This window comes from Apteryx mantelli, chromosome 10, assembly GCF_036417845.1.
Source record: "Apteryx mantelli isolate bAptMan1 chromosome 10, bAptMan1.hap1, whole genome shotgun sequence".
Taxonomy (NCBI): domain Eukaryota; kingdom Metazoa; phylum Chordata; class Aves; order Apterygiformes; family Apterygidae; genus Apteryx; species Apteryx mantelli.
The window spans coordinates 25,111,012-25,128,749 of NC_089987.1; the positions used below are offsets into that span (position 1 = coordinate 25,111,012).

General features: G+C 42.6%; 2 protein-coding genes across 6 annotated transcripts in view; both read right to left on the reverse strand.

Moving 5' to 3' along the window:
* EDC4 (enhancer of mRNA decapping 4) overlaps window positions 1–8,034 on the reverse strand; it is a 39,959-nt gene extending 31,925 nt beyond the window's left edge. For all 3 annotated transcript variants that reach the window (XM_067302813.1, XM_067302812.1, XM_067302815.1), the window contains exons 1-4: window positions 7,917–8,034; window positions 3,099–3,255; window positions 1,853–1,964; window positions 635–734 (exon numbers count right to left, since the gene is read on the reverse strand). In XM_067302813.1, coding sequence (XP_067158914.1) covers window positions 635–734; window positions 1,853–1,964; window positions 3,099–3,255; window positions 7,917–7,995 — 448 coding nt within the window. In that variant the 5' untranslated portion in view covers window positions 7,996–8,034. The remainder of the gene's footprint in view (window positions 1–634; window positions 735–1,852; window positions 1,965–3,098; window positions 3,256–7,916) is intronic.
* Window positions 8,035–10,424: 2,390 nt separating this feature from the next.
* Window positions 10,425–17,738, reverse strand: part of NUTF2 (nuclear transport factor 2) — a 35,978-nt gene continuing 28,664 nt past the window's right edge. For all 3 annotated transcript variants that reach the window (XM_067302949.1, XM_067302951.1, XM_067302950.1), the window contains exon 5: window positions 10,425–10,956. In XM_067302949.1, the coding sequence (XP_067159050.1) occupies window positions 10,843–10,956 (114 nt within the window). In that variant the 3' untranslated portion in view covers window positions 10,425–10,842. The remainder of the gene's footprint in view (window positions 10,957–17,738) is intronic.

Genomic DNA, 17,738 nt, shown 5'->3' on the forward strand with positions numbered 1-17,738 from the left:
AGCTGAACGGGTCCCCAAATCTGTGGTTATATCGGAGCAGAAAGAGAAACTGCAGATGAGCAAATGTTCATTTGTTTCACATATTTTGTGAAACATTTTTTTTCTGCATTGTTCTGCCTTCCTCTCCTTCCCTGCTCCAAAACACGGTCTACCTGCATTGCTCTTTGCCTTCTCCAAATTTAACCTTAAACTCAAATCTAAATTTATTTAAGCAAATCTATTTCAAATATCTGCTCAAATTACCATAGGACTGTTTCCACGTTTAGCCAAAGAGAAACTTGTTTATTACAGATATATTTCACTAGCGTAATAATCTGAACATCAGATTACTGTCCAGTGAAACCAGTGCAATCCTTCAACTTTTTCCCATCCCCGCTGAGTCCTTTTCTTTCTTATATTTCGAATTTCAGAGAAGCTTTCCTTCTTAATGGAAACTCTCTTACACCACCAACTGCTCCTTCTCCTATAGCTCTAGTCTCATTTGTATTCTCACCACAACAGCACTCTGATCTGGGTATTACAATAAGTGTTTCACTTTTTGCCAGATACCTTCTTCTGAGGCACACTTTGCCTCTTTTAGGGATGCACAGTGCAAATCAATACAAATCACATCCAAGACAGGAAGATATCTCACCTCTAATGGCATAAGCCAGGTAAGAATTTGAAACAGCTATCAGATTGCCATAGTAATATTTCTGCTCCCAGTCATATCTAGCAACAGGCTGTATTTTCACCTGCTCAAGAAAGGAAAAAAAAAAAATTAGAAGGGTCTGGAATAAACTTGCCAAACACATGACTTCCTCTAAAAAAGACCAATAATGCTCAATAGGCAACTCTTAGAAGCAGCAGTTGGCAAGCAGAGTTGCATATTGAGTCTCAGGTAGCAGAGCCCTAAATATTCAAAGTTCTAGAGGCTGATGACTATTTCCTTCCATTGCAAGAAGGAATGCAACTCACTGAATTTCAGTGTTACTGCAGAACAACACTCTACCTTCAACTACAGCAAAGCAGCCTTCACCTCTTTATTAGTACCATGTCTGGGATCCCAGTTCCTGGAAACATTTTTGAAATATAGAAATATATTTGGTGCATTGTGCTTGCTCTTTAGTTTTAATACTGCTTTCAAAGAAACTGAGAGTCCTGGCCATATTTGACTGCCACTGTGAATAAAGGATTAAGAAATACTATGGAAGTCATGGCAGTGATCCTCCCTTTCACCTGTATCTTCAGTATTACCTGTGAAAAACAGGGATAACACAGTAAGCTATTCATTTATGATCTCTCTGAGTTCCCTTAATTCAGCACACATTGAGGAACAAAATGACACAATATGGGAAAGTGCTGAGAGGACCAAGACCAGAATTCTGTCTCCTGAGCAATACCATGCTACTATTCTGCTACAAAACTAGTTCTAAGTTCGGCATATTGGTTCTTCTGCAGCTCTGATCTGCTAGCTGGAGCCTTCAGCAGGACTGACGCTCACAAGCTGTCAAAAGCAACTCTCGCTCCATAGTCAAGATCTACCAGCAAAAAAAGAATCAACAGGAGAAGCTTGTGAGTTCAGGAAGGGCACTTTCACAGGAACCTACAGCTTATGCCATGGAACTTATCCCTGAGAAGTAGAAGGTAATGTAGCCAGACTCTGTAATAATAATCAGCTGCAAGATACTGCTCCCCCCACCTTTTTTTTTTTAAACACCTTGGTAACCTCTGAGATAAACTTCTATGTAACTATAAGCTCCTACAATACAAGAAAGAAGATCATCACTTCTGTTTTAAAATAGTAGGAACGTTCACTGAGCTAATGTGACCAAAAAGAAGAGACAGAAATATGCTTTCCCTTGTTACTTACCTTGTTACTCCCTCTGGCCTTACTGGTGATGCTGGAATCACTGCTGGCCACTATCTCCACATCTTTTGCTGATATCACTATGCAAGTGGAGCTGTCATCACCGGAAAGGCAGCTTTTAAGAAAGGCAAAGGGCAAAAATCACAAAGGACTTCACAGAAACAGGATAAACAGAGGTTAGCTATTTGGTATCCATAATCTTGAACAGCACTGCCGAAGGTATATCTGTGCATCTAGTAGGTCCGAGCTGAACAACTGAAAACAAAAGCTATTTTCAGTTAAGAATCTACCTTCCCAATGTATCTCTCAGTATTCTGTGAGAGTGAAGCACCTGGCTTGCTCAGCTTAAAACCTCCAGTCTCCTCTCACAGCCCATTAATCTGCTTGATTTGAGCACAGACCTACATTTGGTCAAAGCAGCTTTGGATCACTATCCACCACTAAAAAGTGCAAAAAGACCAAAGCCAACCAGCTGAACCTCAGCAGCAGCAATGCACATTACTCACAGTTCTCATAGCATCCTCTCTCAGAATTATGAACAGAGAAGCAAAACAAAAGCTACTTACATGAGGTCTAATGTTAAGAGTCACTGCATGAAGGCAAGTATTACACTGATTAGACTGATGTATGATAGCAGTGTGTTTGTATGATTTGTGTTATTATTCGCATGACAAAAAAAAATCCTAAGTATTCTACAGGCATATGCTCTTTAGTATATAAGCAGCAAATACATTTATGCAGTCCAAAATACACCTATTTATATGCATAACTTAGGTAGGTAGGAATCCAGCTCAGGATCAGTTGTTCTGTTCTAAGTTATGGGGAAATAAATACTATAACAAGCATGTGGTCTCCCCTGCAAACTGGTGTAAGTTGCTTCTCAGGCAACTTGCATGCCTGAAGCAGTCTAGCTGGAGTTCTACATAAGAACACTAAGTTTCACCCGGAGCTCTGCTAATTTAACTCCATCCTGCTATTTCCATCATTTGGCCAGTCCTCCTCCCCTTCTCCCTGAACAGCTCCGCCAATGTTCTTCATTTCCTGAATAGCAAGGATGTCAGGCTCCATGCACCAGTGTCACAAAAGCCAGAGCTCTGACACCTGTGGTCAACAGCATCAACTCACAACCATCAGCTCAATTCAAGCTAAAACTCACTGTCAGATTCCCACCATGCTTGCCCAGGCTCCCCAGAACTAATTTTTAGCAGTTTTCTCTTCACTCTGTCAGCCTTTCTTGGACAACACTTACATGACTTGCTTCTCCTGCAGGACTCCCAGAGAAATGCTGCGATGCACCGGCTTAGCCAGGGAAGGTCCATCTCCAGTCACAATGGGATCAGGCACCAGCAGCCCATTCAGGTCTCCATTGTATGAATTTGATGATCTCTGGTTCTCATTTACGGAACCTAGGGAAAAGCATGACCAACTGTGCACAATATCCACTTAAAAGATATAGTGCTGTGTGAAGTATACTACTTCCAATTTTTTTTCTTAGGTTTTACTGATCTATCAGTTTTACTAATATGATGAATTAGTTGGAAAAAATATTCTGCTCTAAAAAGGATGTGTAAGATAGCTCCCATATAAGAAACTTATCTCCACGCAAAAGAGGAAGTCACAGCCCTTTTCCTACATTAAGCAACCCCAGCAGACCAGAAAAAGATATGAATGAACAGGAGCAAGGAATTCATCAGGTTCAAGGAGTGAATACTCTTGAATCAGAGGGACTAAAGGCTTGAGCTGACTCAGGCCTTGATCTCATATTCAAGTTCCAGACATAAGGGTTCTTGAAAGATCTATTTCTAACTGTCATAGCTGCAGAGAGCTCTCTGAAGTCCAGCAAGTAAATACAGTGGTTAGCTGCAACATTTGGAGATGGCTGGAAACAATACATTTGTTACTTTCCAAAACTGCTTTCTGACTACAGGACCTGATCTCAAAGTCCAGGTGTCACAGTAACTCAGCTATAAACTGTGCAGCTGAGCCCATGGAATTCCCACATCTTTCCCTTGGTTTACTATTTACATAGAAGTTTAAAGCACTCATAGATTTTGTGTAAAGCTAGCCTGTGTTCAGAATTTCAGCTCTGCTTTGAAGAGTGTATGCGTCCTGACTTCATATATTTGGCCTAGCACAAGCTGCCTTTTAATCCCAGGATCCTTATTTCCCTCCTCACCTTCTGAGGGTTTTTAGAAGGGGACGAATACAACAGAGGGCGAAGGAGAATCTTCTCTCTCAGTATTTTATCAGCAAGGTGAAGAGCTGACAATACGTACTGAAAAGCAAGCCCAGTCTATCTGCACTTACACATCAATACACAGAAGTCAAAGCCACTTGTCTCAGCAAAAAAAATCTTGCTCGAAATTTTCACTGATTTTGAAAACTGAAATTTCATGTAGTGTTGCTTGGTAACAACTGCTGCTAAGCTCTCATAAAATGGCTGCTCACAGGACCAGAAGCTCCATTCTTACTGGCACATATAACAAACCTAAACAGAACTGTGGGCAAGAGACATGTCCTTTGAAAACATGGCAAACTTTAAATTACCAAACAGGTTTAATTGCTTTAATATATCAGGATAAGTGCTGTTACCTACAGAGGTAACTGCAGCTAATATTTATTCTCCAGAATGTTTATTTAAAACCTCCCAGTTTATGAACAAAGATATTAAATCAGCAACTACACGATGGACACCAAAAGCAGGTGCAGCTATATGGTATCCCAATACAGAGACTGACTGGGTGTTCACCTGGAGTGCAAAGGCCTCAGTTGACTTGCATCACATGAAGAAAACAGAAACTGCACTCACACTGTACAAGGAAACTTCAGGCCCCAGAAAGCAATCCTGTAACCACCTAGTGCATTTGTGCTTGCTGTTGCATGATTAAGACTGTGCCAATTATTCTTATAGCACATGATATTTGCCCAGTGGCAGCAACTTCCATCAACTGCAATGGTCCTTTTGCAACCAAAAGCAGAGAAGTATTCTCTGCAGCAAAAACATCACAGGCTGCCAGAGAGAGATGATGCAAAAAGCATCTACATTCTTTGCTCTATTTGCAACAACAAGAGAGGCTCACATAAATGTCTCAGCTTTTTTTATTCTTGTCAGCAGGACACTCATGTCAGCTCCATGGGAGGTGGAAAAAGAAAACACTCCACAGAGGTTGCTGGACACAATAACAGTACACTGAAGTCAGGACTTAGCCCATCTCTCCATCTTAGTGGGATCCAGGTAGAGGTGCAATGTGCATGCAACCCTGAAGGCATAAAAGAAGGGAAGAGGCTCAATCTTCAGTAAATTTGCGAACAAAAACAAATGTTAACTCACACTACTGCTGGCTATCAAAAGGAAAGAAGAGCCAGTCATATTCATTACCTTTTTAGAGAGCAGGTAATAATCAGAGGCAAGATACAGAATGCTTCCTGCTTCCACCAGAACTTACACCAGGTAACACTATTTTGTATTAAACAGAATACTTCCCCAATAAATGTCACGGGAGTTGGGTGAATCCACATAACACCTAGTATCAACAGAGATTTCAGCATGGATTAAAGGATTCTGCCTAGAATCCCAGCAGGGACTCTCCTATATAGTGCATTAGCATCAACACCCCTCGGAAGAGGGGTCATGCCTCAGCTGGAGGACAAATGGCTTAATCATGCAGTTTCCCTTGTTGAGGGTATGACATCAAAAAAGGGCAAGAGCTGCTGAAGTCGTGAATGATGTATGTTGAAATCAAGTGAAACCTCTGTCAAGATAGATGGGGTACAGGTGGGGAATTGCATTTTCACAACCACCAAAACCAGCAGAACTAAGACAGTGTTATAATAGTTGTAAACTCTTCGGAGCAGGGAGTATCTCATCACATGCTTGGAGAGCACTCAAAATAACATAATACTGCTCATAACTACATGCATCTAGTATGAGAAAACTTTCTTAGCATTAAAAGGCTTGGAAAGCAACTACACTATTCTCTGTGGGATATTTCAGTTTGTAAATCCCAGGAATAACAGAAATTAGAACTTGGATCTTGACAGCAGCAGCTGTTATGCCAGACAAGACTAGCCCAATACACACAATTCATGGCACTGCTTCTATTCCCATTCAAAAGCTTTGATAGATCCTTCAGTTTCCCTTCCCTTTGTTGTGTTCATAGGACTTTCAGAGGCTTTCAGTTAACAAACAAGTACTCTTGCTCTTTATTTTGTCCAGTTCTTTAAAGTCTCTGCTACTACACAGGCAGCACTTCCTGCTGAGCACAACTACAGGTGCATTACTGCTTGACTTACTCCTTTTCCTCCCAACTACTTTCTCATGCACTAGAGTTGACAAAGAAGGTATAAAGAAAATGAGATGCAAAGGACAAAAACCAATTTCAAAGAAGCAAAATGAAAAGATACAAGCCATTCTCAGTGAATATCTCCTTTGCTTCTACCAGCAATAGAAGCTGCTTCCGGGGGAAGTCAAGTCACTCTGAGAGAAGACAAACAACTTGAACCACTTCCCAACCATGACACATTCTTTCAGTTCATGAATTGCTCATGAAACAAATGTTCCCCATCACAGCATTGAGTTCTCCTTTCAGTCTTTCAAGTACAAAGCCTTGCATTATAGAGGAGAAATGTATTTTTACATTACTAGAATTAAAATCCTGGGGCATCCAAGTGTTCCAGAAATAAGAGAAACTACTTCAAGTAATTAGAAGTTTCTCTACGGATAGCAAAACTAACAATCTGGCTTACAATAGATTTGTCTGTTACCCCATGTACCTCCACACCCCTCACAACAATCCTGCATCCAAGCTCTCTTCTTTTTGACCAAGCAAAAGACAGCACATGCAGTAGTGCTTTGGCACTAGTGTATTTGTACTGACAGACTGGCTGTTGACTCTCAGGACACTTAAAAATGAAGTTTTTCTTGCCTTTGCTTTTTGGGAGCATAAAAAGGGCATAACTTCTGTCCTCTCTCCAGACGCTAAGTTTTTGCAAAACATCTAGGAACACAGTCTTCTTCAGACCACCGCTACCCTATCAGGTTGGACTGAAATGGTCCAGAAGGTTCAAAAGCTATGAGGGGGGTTGAGAGAGTGATACTATGCTAAAAGGGAGTTGGAACACATTTTATACAGCTGACTGCTAAGAACACTGCTGTCTACCATGGATATTGCCCATGGGTAGAAAGAAACTGATCCACTGAACTCAGAGCAGAGAAGTATAATCGCTCAAAGCAAAGGGAGAAGATTCACCAGTGCTTTTAGAGAGATGTTTGTGACAGGAATCCCATTTCACATTCAAATAAAAAAAGAGACTGAATAGGATAGTGCTAATCTCAGAGAGACCAAATAGCCCAAAGCACTAGGCCCAGTAAGAAAACTTGCAAAAAAATCCAGAACTTTTTTAACAACGAAGAGAAGCTTGAGTTGAGAACTGAACTGTGCTGATCTACTCAGAGACAATCACACCCCCTGGAAAAGAGAATTCGGAGAGTGCTAGAAAAAGTGAGCTTTGGGTCCAAATGGCTCCCACTCCCTGTTCAGCAACAGATACTGTCTCCTGTAAGTGAGGACCTGCTCAGGATTTTATTCAAGTTACCAGTCACTGGAGTCCTCTCCTTACCCAGCCGGTACAAACTTCACCACCAAGGCCTGCACTCCTTGGGAAAAGGTTCAGGGTGAGCGGGGCCGCCTGTCCGCCCTCACTGTTACCTCAGAGAGGCACAGCCAGCCGCCCGGAGCCGCGGAGAATGATGCCACCGGCGCCCCGGCGGTGAGCACAGGGGAGGCGGGCAGGGAGCGGCCGGTGCACGGCAGCGCTGCTCCGGTCGCGTGGGGCCCGAGGCCCAGACTGCGGAAAGGGCCCGGCCTCGGGGTGGAGGGCCCTGAGCGGCAGCGGCGAGGCCACAGCACACCCGGGGCCAGGAACAGGTGCCTGGCCGAGCGGCTGAAGGCAGGTTTGCGGCGCGGCTCCTGACGCCGTGCAGCCGGCACCGCCCCGGCGGCGACAGCGGCGGCCGGGCTCACCGGCGGCGGGCTCCCCGCGCACTCTCGAGCCCCGGTCCCCTCACCTCCCGGCCGGTCCAGCTTGAGGATATCCCGCAAGTGCTGGGTCGCGTCCTCGATGTCGATACTAGAGGAGGAGGCCATGGGGCCCAGCCCGGTTCCCGCCGCCGCAGCCCGCGCAACCGCCGCCGCGCTGCCCCTGCCCACCCCGGCCCGCCGCTCCCACTTCCGCCTCCGGTCCCGCTGCTGATGCGCCGGGCGGAAACCTCCGCCGGACCGGCGCGTTCCGGCCGCGGCAGGGGCGGAGCCGCCCCGTCCCGGGGCTCCTGCTGCCTCGGGAGACAGCGCGGGTCCGTGCCGCCGCGGCCCCCAGCCGCTGCTCCCGCGGGCCTGGCTGAAGTGAGTCCCCTTCGTCAGGGAAAGCGCTACTGACGGCTCTGGCACGGGCCCGACCCAGCCGCGCGGGGGCCGGGGAGCCACCGCTGCCGCGAGCCCCTGATCCGCCCCTGGCACCCTGACACCCGCGGTTCCGGACCAGGCTTTGCCCTTCCTTCTCTCACCGGGACTGGGGCTCACTTTCTTCAGACGATTAAAAGGCAGATGTTAAGTAGGAGAGAAGGGAAGCAAATCATTCCTTTCTTCAGGACAAGAAAATGTTCCTCCTTTCCCTATCCTCAAGTAACTCCCTGCAAAGTAGATGACCTGTTGCCTTCAAGAACCACATTCAGAGTTTTCTTAAGACATCTTTTTAATGTGGCTATGAATACCACTGGTAGCAAGGCTAATATGATATTACAACCAAACCGCATGCAATACCATGGGAGGATTCCAGAAGTTTCACTCTGAAAGAAGACAGGTCATTTGGGGAAGAAAAAAAAAAACACCCACCACATTCTCTCACATGTAATGCTCCCTTTCTCCAGCTATGGGCAGCTATGTCCACCTCTCCAAGAAGCTCCCTAACTTGGAACATGACTATTCAGGCTCAGTCTAACATTTGCACTGAGACAAGGGTACAAGAAAGAAGCATTCAGTTAAGAGGCAGCAAACCTGTTCACATATCATGGGCCTCAAAATTGACCTGCAGATCTCAAAAGCATTAAGCAATCCTGATTTAGAAACACTGGCATTTGCTTCCCCCAGGTAAGGAACCAGGAATGAATGACTCTGTGGAGAAAGGGGGAGGGGGAGTACTATTATGGGACACCCCTCCCCCCCCCAAGCTAGCTGCAACTGCATAGGATAACGTCTTTGAAGTTTTAAGGGTTTAAAGGATTTTCATTTTAGATTTGCTTTTAAACTAATACCAGCAATATGTAGCATTCCTTGAAACCAAACCTCTCTCTTGGCTCTTTGAGCTCATTACTCACCAGAGGACTATTTGCACATAGTGGACAAGATCCTCCTGCAGGGCAAGGTTCATAAGCCAGATTTCATTTAGATCTGGAGTCTACAACAGAAGGATCCTTGCCTAGCAATGACCATGCAAAATGCCTCTTTCTACTAGAAGCGCCAGTCTCTAAGTGATGAATTTTGAGTGCTATTTCAATAGCACAGAAACAGCAACAGGAAAACAGTACTTCATTTGAAACAAATCAGTCAGCACACTGGGAATATATGGAAACGTTGTGATACAAAACAGGCAGACCCTAAGATCAATTTTCAAAAAAGCTCCATTCCCATTTCAATATCAAAGCCAGATTTGAGAATAGATCAGCTTGACCACACTGCATCCCCAGCTTTCTTGAAAAGTTTCAAAGGGAAATGCCAAGTTCAGCATACTTTGAAAGTCTGGCTGCAGCCAGACATGCTAAGCCCTCAAAAGTCAGGGTCTAATTATTTAATCAGCTGTGAAGGTAAAGCAAACACGATTCTGCTCATGTGGCATTTCTTATCCTGGAAAGAGTATTTAATAAATCTATCCACTAGTGAAATGCTGCCACCTTCAGGATGATACATGACAGCCAATGATATTATAGGGGGGGGGGGAAAAAAAAAAATGAAACACATCCACACTGCACAGCAAATGCAGTACTATCAACTAGTTCGAATTATAGTGAAGGGATGCTGAAAGGACAATAGAGCATAAACCTGCGCAGGGGCATCTGGGCTGGATGCAAATTCAAGGATACTAGACTGTATAAGTACTTCAGACACCTGGAGGCAAGTATCATGCTGTGTCTGCCTATGAAGAAGATACAACTGGCTTGTTTAGCTTTGAGGGTTAACATAATAAATGTCATGAAGATTAAATACAGGCTGCCATGACTGTCAGCTTTGTGTGTTATCTTGTATTTTGCCAAGGCAAAAGCCTAAAAACAGCCAAGATCTAACTGGTCAAGCAGAATGTGGAAAAACTGAGCCAGAAGCCACCACTACAATAGCTGCTAAAAAGGAGAGTGAAAGCAGTTGTATGCCCCAGGGCATACCTGAACAGCCTTCACTGGTAAAAGTCTCAAGTGTTCTTCAATTTGGGGGTTTAGGTTTGTAAACATTTCCCAACCAGGCAGACACAGGGTATCCAAACTAATTCAAGTAGTATCATATACTCAATATCCAACTGATAAAAACAATTTAAACTGTTAAGAAAATCTCATGGTTTTATTGTGTAATGTAGCATTGAAACATCTGAACAAATCAATATCTGGGCTGTACAGGCTGCTGTTCTTTCATTTCTTTGGGTTATAGAGCATCTTGTCAGTACATAAACAGCAACCTTTTGCATTATAAATTCTTTCCGAGGCATGCTGGTACAACACAAATTTCTTTTGTCAAATGCAGCTAAGTCTAACTTCCAAACATCATGCACAAGGAATTCATCTAGTGACAATGTAAACTCAGCAGAAGGGCAGGTCACAGGTCTTGCTTGCTCACGCTCTGCAGTGCCGCAGGTTTGTGTATGATATTTGGAATGTTCCGTGAGTGTGAATAATATCAGTAAGAGGAGAGAAGAAAAAAAAAAAAAAGCATGGGTGCCTCAGGGTTGCCAGCTCAGCCAAAGTTGTGCAATGCTAGCCTGAACATGTCATTGGTGCAAACCCAGGCATCATTGATGTTCTTTAATAGAAAAATCTGGTGGAATCCCATGATAGGATCTTCGTCAGCCTGTGGAAAGAGAGAGAGAGAGAGAGAGGGAAAAAAGGTTTAAAAAGTTTTTTTTAAAAATGAGAAATGCATTCCAACACTCAAAACAAGATTTAAAAGGTCACGTGCATGTCTAATACCTCAAGAAACACTTTAATACCACCAGAGGCTCTGTTCTAAGTTGCTTGGCAAACAAACACCTAAAGCTTCACAATACAGAAATCCTGCAATAGGATCTGAATCTCCTGGATTTTGTTGGGGTTTTCTGGAAGACTGTTGCAGATGTCTCATTCCAGCAACTTCACATCACTGATAAGTTCATGCCTGCCTCATTGTGTTTAGCGACAAATTTCCTGTGAGCCATAGCCTAGAAACTATGTGTAAAACAATTACAATTAATGTGTTTAAAAATTAGTTGGTAATTGCTGTAGTATGGATGTGTCATTGAAGGGAATTTCTGTAGGAGTCAGTATCAGTAATATTGCCTGAATGAACTCTGCAATGATCTAGGCTTTTGAAATCTTTCCCAGAGCATGTACAGCTGGCCAGCCATGTAGTACTTTGTATTTCTGCTGTACGTGAACAGCTCAAAATGAGTTAAACAGTTGCTGTAGCTGTGACAGGATGTTCTAGCACAGTGAATCTTCGTAGTGGTGCCTCAACTTCTGCCTTTGACAATTCAGCTAGGGGGGTTATAGTCCCTAACTGCTGTAGTGCCTGTGTTACATTACAGCAGTAGAAAACAGTATTAGAGAGACTAGTCCTCCCATCTAATGTTTACCAGTCTCCTCAGTGACATCATGCAGAGGTTAAAGCCTTAACCTAACATAAATAATCGATTCTCAAATCAGCTGGAGATCACACAATAGCATTTAATTCTGAACAGTACACAGTACCTAGCTACAAAAAGAACCTTCTGATACTGACCATAACGTACTCTATTCACTATTTTTCAGAGAATTCAAGCTTTAATCTTTCAGCACATAACTATTAAACTTCAAAAAAAGTGAAAAAAGCATTAAAGCATTAAAAAGCAGCAGCCAGAGGAATGCATGAAACACTTAAAATGCTGAATGAACAGCATTTTGAGTTGATCTGAGTTCTCTGCAGTCCACCAAGAAAAGCAGATGGAAAAGCCAAGACTAAAGAGCAAAGGAGGCTGCTAGAAGTAAACCAAGCATCATCTTAAAAAAAGAAAAAAAAGAAGAAAAAAAGGAGTAGAACACAAATGATGAATTAACTATGAAACAAACCAAGGAGCAACTTGCTAAGGACATAAATTACATTGGAAACAGGAAGTCTGCTGGAGCACTGGTAGGATCAAGTGCATACCTAAAGCATAAAAGGAGCATTCAAATCTAAAACTGACCGCAAGGATTTCATAGTGACAACTGCTTAGGAAATAAAATGGTAGATGAAATGCAGTATCAGTAAGTGTAGGCTAATCCATGGAGGAAAACCAAAAAGAGCCCTAAGATTAGCTACTGCCTTTCAGGAAAGTGATACTGAAATCATTATGGACAGTTTCGGGGGGAAACATCAGCTCAGAGCTCAACAGCTATCAAGACAAAATGTTAGCAGTTATTAGGAATGAAACAGAGTAGAAATGCATAATTATGCAACCACATAAATGCACAGAGCACCCACATATCAAATCCTGCATGCATTTCTTATCACTTATAAAACAGTAGAATAAGGAATGGCCAGAGAAGGGCAAGAAAGATGATCCACAGTTTCCTACTGATGAAAGTAAGTTAAGCACAACTCTAACTGCAGAAAACATGACTGGGTGGGGAGAAAGGGTAATATATATCGAACTACTATAAAACATGAAGGACAAAGTGAAAAGGAAAATACTTTCCTACAGCCAAAAAATAAGAAGGCACCAAATGAGACCAGAAGTATAAGCATTGAGTAGATAAATCCATGGAAAAAAAAATCCCAGAACCAAGCCAAGTGCTAACACAGTCACTATTCTACAGGCTGATGTACTGGGTAGCCTTTTGTCACTTTGATAAAGTCTTTTTTTCCATTAGGCAGAGGTTCCATAATAGCTAGCTTGATGTGAACACAAGCAACTGTGCTGGATTAGACCAGCTACCCATCTAGTTCATTAGTACGTATGGCAGCAGACATACCAGGTATTTCAGAGGACATACTATCAGCATTAGATCTTCCCAGAAAGGAGAGGTAGCTTGTGCACTGAAAAACGCGGGTAGTAGTAAGGTCCCACTACTGCTAAATAGTTGGTAGTAGGTAAGTTAATGATGGATATTTAAAAGGAATTTTAAAGGAATTTTTAACAAAACTGAAGAATATCAGAGCGCTGTGCACCTAAGTTTGACATGTCTTTGCAAAGCCATCTTAAAGTTAACCTTTTTGACCAAGTCTGAATGAATTCATCTTCATGCCAGCTCCTTTCTAATGGCTTAGATTGGGCTCAGACTACAGCCAGGCAGAATCTGTTCAGCTCTGATCACTTTGAATCACAACTATTAATAAGCATTTAATATACTATCACTTGCTTTCTGGCCTCCTCCTCTTAGGTCATTGAGGGACCTACTAGAAGTCAGAAAAACAGTTTTCCCCACTAAATTTAAGCTTGCTCATTACTGAGTGAGAGATTATCATCATACTAGTTTTGGGGTATGTTTCCTCAATCTGTGGTAAGCCTAGCTGCACTGTAGTCATTAGTACTTTGGCTTGAGGGGAATTTCTTCTTTCCTAGTTCAGGACTGGGTAAATGGAAGAGATTGAAAGAAAAGGAATTCTTTCCTCTTGCTGCTCTACGCATGGTCAGTTCACACAATGAAGTCACATATTATAGCTTTATTTCTTTCATAGAAATTCTCACAGCACAGAACAGAAGTTCTCACAGCACAGAGGAACCACCATGCCCAAGAATTCAGCCAGAATTGCATGACTGTTGACAAAGAGCATCCTTTGAGTTACTTGAGATGATCTACAAGGCAATCTCTTTATTTCAGCTCTCCATCACATCTCAAGCAGCCTCATTGAAACTCCCTTTACCTTTACTTTCCAATCCAAATTCATCTGTATCATTTCAATATATGCATTCCAGGTGTGACCCAGGTTATAAATACAAGGGGCTTGTTTTTTCCCCACAAAACTTTCCTACATGCAGTTCAAATTCTTTTTCATGCCACGTGATCTTTGAATAGAGATCAAAACTACAGACTGGAAAGAGCCCCAGAGGTCTCCAGTCCAGCCTCCTGCTCACATTTGGACTATCAGAGGCATCATATCAGCCACAGCTTTGTCCAGCAGAGTCTTCAAAACATCCAACAATGGAGGCTCCACAATCTCTCCAAGCAACATCCCAGGGTTTCATCCTTCTGGTGAAAAATCTTCCCTGTGTGTCCAATCTGAACATCTCAAGCTGTAGCTTGCAACCACTGTTCCTTGTTATACTGTCTGGCACCACCAGGAAAACTATTAGCCAGTACTGAAAGTATGCTAACTGCTTTCCAGCTACCTCTCTTTCAGGCAGTTGTACGCTGCACTGCCTCCTCTCCAGACTCAACAAGTTCAGTTCCCTCTAGAACCCTGGCCACCTTGGCAGCCCTCTTTTGGACCTTCACCAGTTTCTCTACATTCCTTCTGACCTGGAGGCCCTTAGACTGGATGAATTAGCAGGCCCAAAACTGTGGCAAGTCCTCAACTCATGGAACTGTGGACCATTTCAGAGCATTAGATATAATATTTCTTTGTGATCCAAGTTTAGTCCGAAACTTACTCTAGTAGAAAAATGTAACTTTTCTCCTCTTGACTGGTCAGAGACAATTTTATTCTCCTTTCACCAGCACCCTGTAGCAACTGTTGATTGAACTGCAAACTCATAACTATCTTTATCTCAAAGGATAAGCCAATTATTTATTTTGGTTAACAGGTACCTTCAGATATTAACTTTCCTCATTTAACAAGCTTTAAACAATGATGTATTCACCATGCATAAAAAAATCCACCAAAAACCAGAGACTTTGGTTGCAAACTTCCTTCCCCTTTTAAGGCTAGGGAACACCGCATAACAGAATTAGTTATTCACAATTAGTTCTGCAATGATCACTTCAAAATCCACACTCCAGGGAGAGCCCCAGATCTGCCACACTGCTTTGAGAATATGCAAGCAACAGCCATGCTTCTCAGCCACTACAAGCTCAACTGACAGAAGAGCGAGAAGAGAGCACTCCTTACTCAGCCAGGACAGCGAGGACTGCATGGAACAGAGGTAAGGCAGAGGTTAAACGTTGTGGAGGGCTAGCCTGAAGACTTCGTTGGTGCATACCCAGGCACCTTGAAAACTTTTCAACAAAAAGGTTTGGTGGAAGCCTAGAACCTGGTCATCATCTGCCTGAGCATGACAGGAGGAGAAATATGTTACTAGGTGAAGCACACTAGAAATACTGCATGACATCCTAGATGAATATTGGTGAAGTAGCGTCACCAAGTGAAACTCGCTCCTAGAGGCTTCAAAACTGATGCTTGTTCTTCCTCGTTGAAGCAAGCAAGCATCCAGGCAACAAATAGCAGCAAAAAATGATGAGGAGAATTAGAATCGGTAGAGGTATATTTATTATCCTTCCACAAAGAATTAAAACATGATCAACTATCCCAACATTCATTAAAGAATGTGACTTCATCCACTCTGAGAGTAATAGAGCATCTAAGCAAACATCTCCAAGAAGCTGCTGTGTCCAATCCCCTCAATGGGGATTATTACCTGCTCTAAAAGATGTTATATTTTATAGTTCCTATTGGGATTAGCATGCTGGGCTATAGACTGGAGCAGCACAGAGGTAGATGTACATCCTGACCTTGTCACTGGGCAGTAATGCTTCAACTGATCCAATTAAATACAACTACAAAAGGGGAGCCAAAGGCTTAAGACCCCCAAAAACCTGCATCATCTTTTCTTAAAGCATAATACTCTGGGAAAGGAAATGAGTTTGACAATAATAGTCCTGGGTCCGTCATTTCTTCAGGACTACTCCAGCATAGTAAAGGGAGCTGAGGCTTTGTGACAATTTGATAACAGCTCATCCCACAGTATATAGAAGGAAGCAGAAAGGATCTTCTGTTCTAAGTACTTTGGGATTTTCTTCTCCCTAAAACAAAACAAGCTTTGAATTTAATGGTTTAAGGAAGAAACGCCAAAATGCGCCCAACTCACTTAAGAATGAGTTTCTGCTGAATTTTCAGGACTAATAATTCAGAGACTTCAAAAAAATCCATTCAAATATCATACCAAGAACAACTCCTTAAAAAGGGCACGTTATATAACCATCAAGTATGTCTAGCCTAAGTTATTTTCTTGTATTACTCCAGTAAAAGCATATGCAAGTTCCTTCACTACATAAAACAATGCAGGTTTTAAAAAAACACAACGGATTCAAAAGGATGTGTTAATCATACTAAGCTTCCAAGAATCTGGCCTCATAGCGAGGATAACTGATATAGGATATCCATGAATAGGATAACTGAATAGTAAGTGGGAAATGTGGCTTTTCCCTTCAAACTCTGCTGAGGGTCCTGAAAGTCCCCTTCTTGTGTGAGTTAATCTCTAAGTCTGCCTTGAGATGAACAAACCTGAGCTGTGCAGAGCAGATATACCATTAAGAAGGCTACCTTTAGATAACTAAAGCATGCAGCTCCACCTTTGTATGCTACAGTCTATTTGAACAACAGATGAGCAACTTATTAAAATGCCTAACAAACTAGCTGTTTTTAGTTACTACTTTGAATCTAGAATAGCAATCATTTTAGTCCATCTCAGTGCTAACATACACAGATTAACACAACAAAAGAAAGTATTGTCTGCATGTGACAACCAGTTTCATGTATTAACAGAAGTGGTTACCATATACATCATGTTATAAACTGTTACTGGTTATTTCATTTGTCCAGCTGCAACAATGAGTATCACACAAGGCAGAAGCAAAAAGCCAGAAAGTTCAAATTAGAACTTCTGGACAGTTCCTCAGTGAGAGGCAGCAATCCCAAGCATTGAACTCTGCTTTCTGAAGCCAAGACTGAAGCCTCACACATGTGAGGAATGGAAGAAAGTTGCCTCTCCAACTAAAAAAATCACAAACGGGTTATATATGGTCATGACAACAGTGAATATTCTGCTTAATCCAACATATTCTTTCCAAGTAGATGCACCATGATGTGATCCCTGAATTACTCAGGTATGGCTCAGCAAGTTGAAATAGTTAGGAGGATAAAAATGGCACAGTAAGAAATGTTGCTCCAAGCAATGGTATTTATGGAAAGCTCCCAGACTGCATCTACCAGCCTAATGACCATACTACAGCATGAGAATATCCCAAAGCTTTACAGAATCTCTTTAAGAGCTTCATCTCTTGCCATGGGATTTAACACAGAATCACTGTTGCAGGCTGCAATCTGTTTGATGATTATGCAAATAACCTTAAAAGCATGACAGTGCATAACCATTGCAGCTGTGTCCAGTCCAAAACATTGAGTCAAAATGTGCCTCTGTCACATCATTGAGTTCTGTGCACACCCAAAACTCAGAAGGATGAGATGCGCATGCCCGACTTCAAACGTGCCCCGGAATTCAGTGCTTTCCGTGGCCACGTGTGGCTGTCTTTCCTCAACAGAGGATGTGCAGGCAGGAGCGAGCAACAAGAAAACTGGAATCCAACTTGCGGCTAGGAAGCAACTTTATTGAGAACCAAAGCTATCTATGTAAGGTTTAGAAGTGGATGCAATACACTGGGAACTGCTCTTCTCACTGGCCAGCCTGGAATGATGAAGGC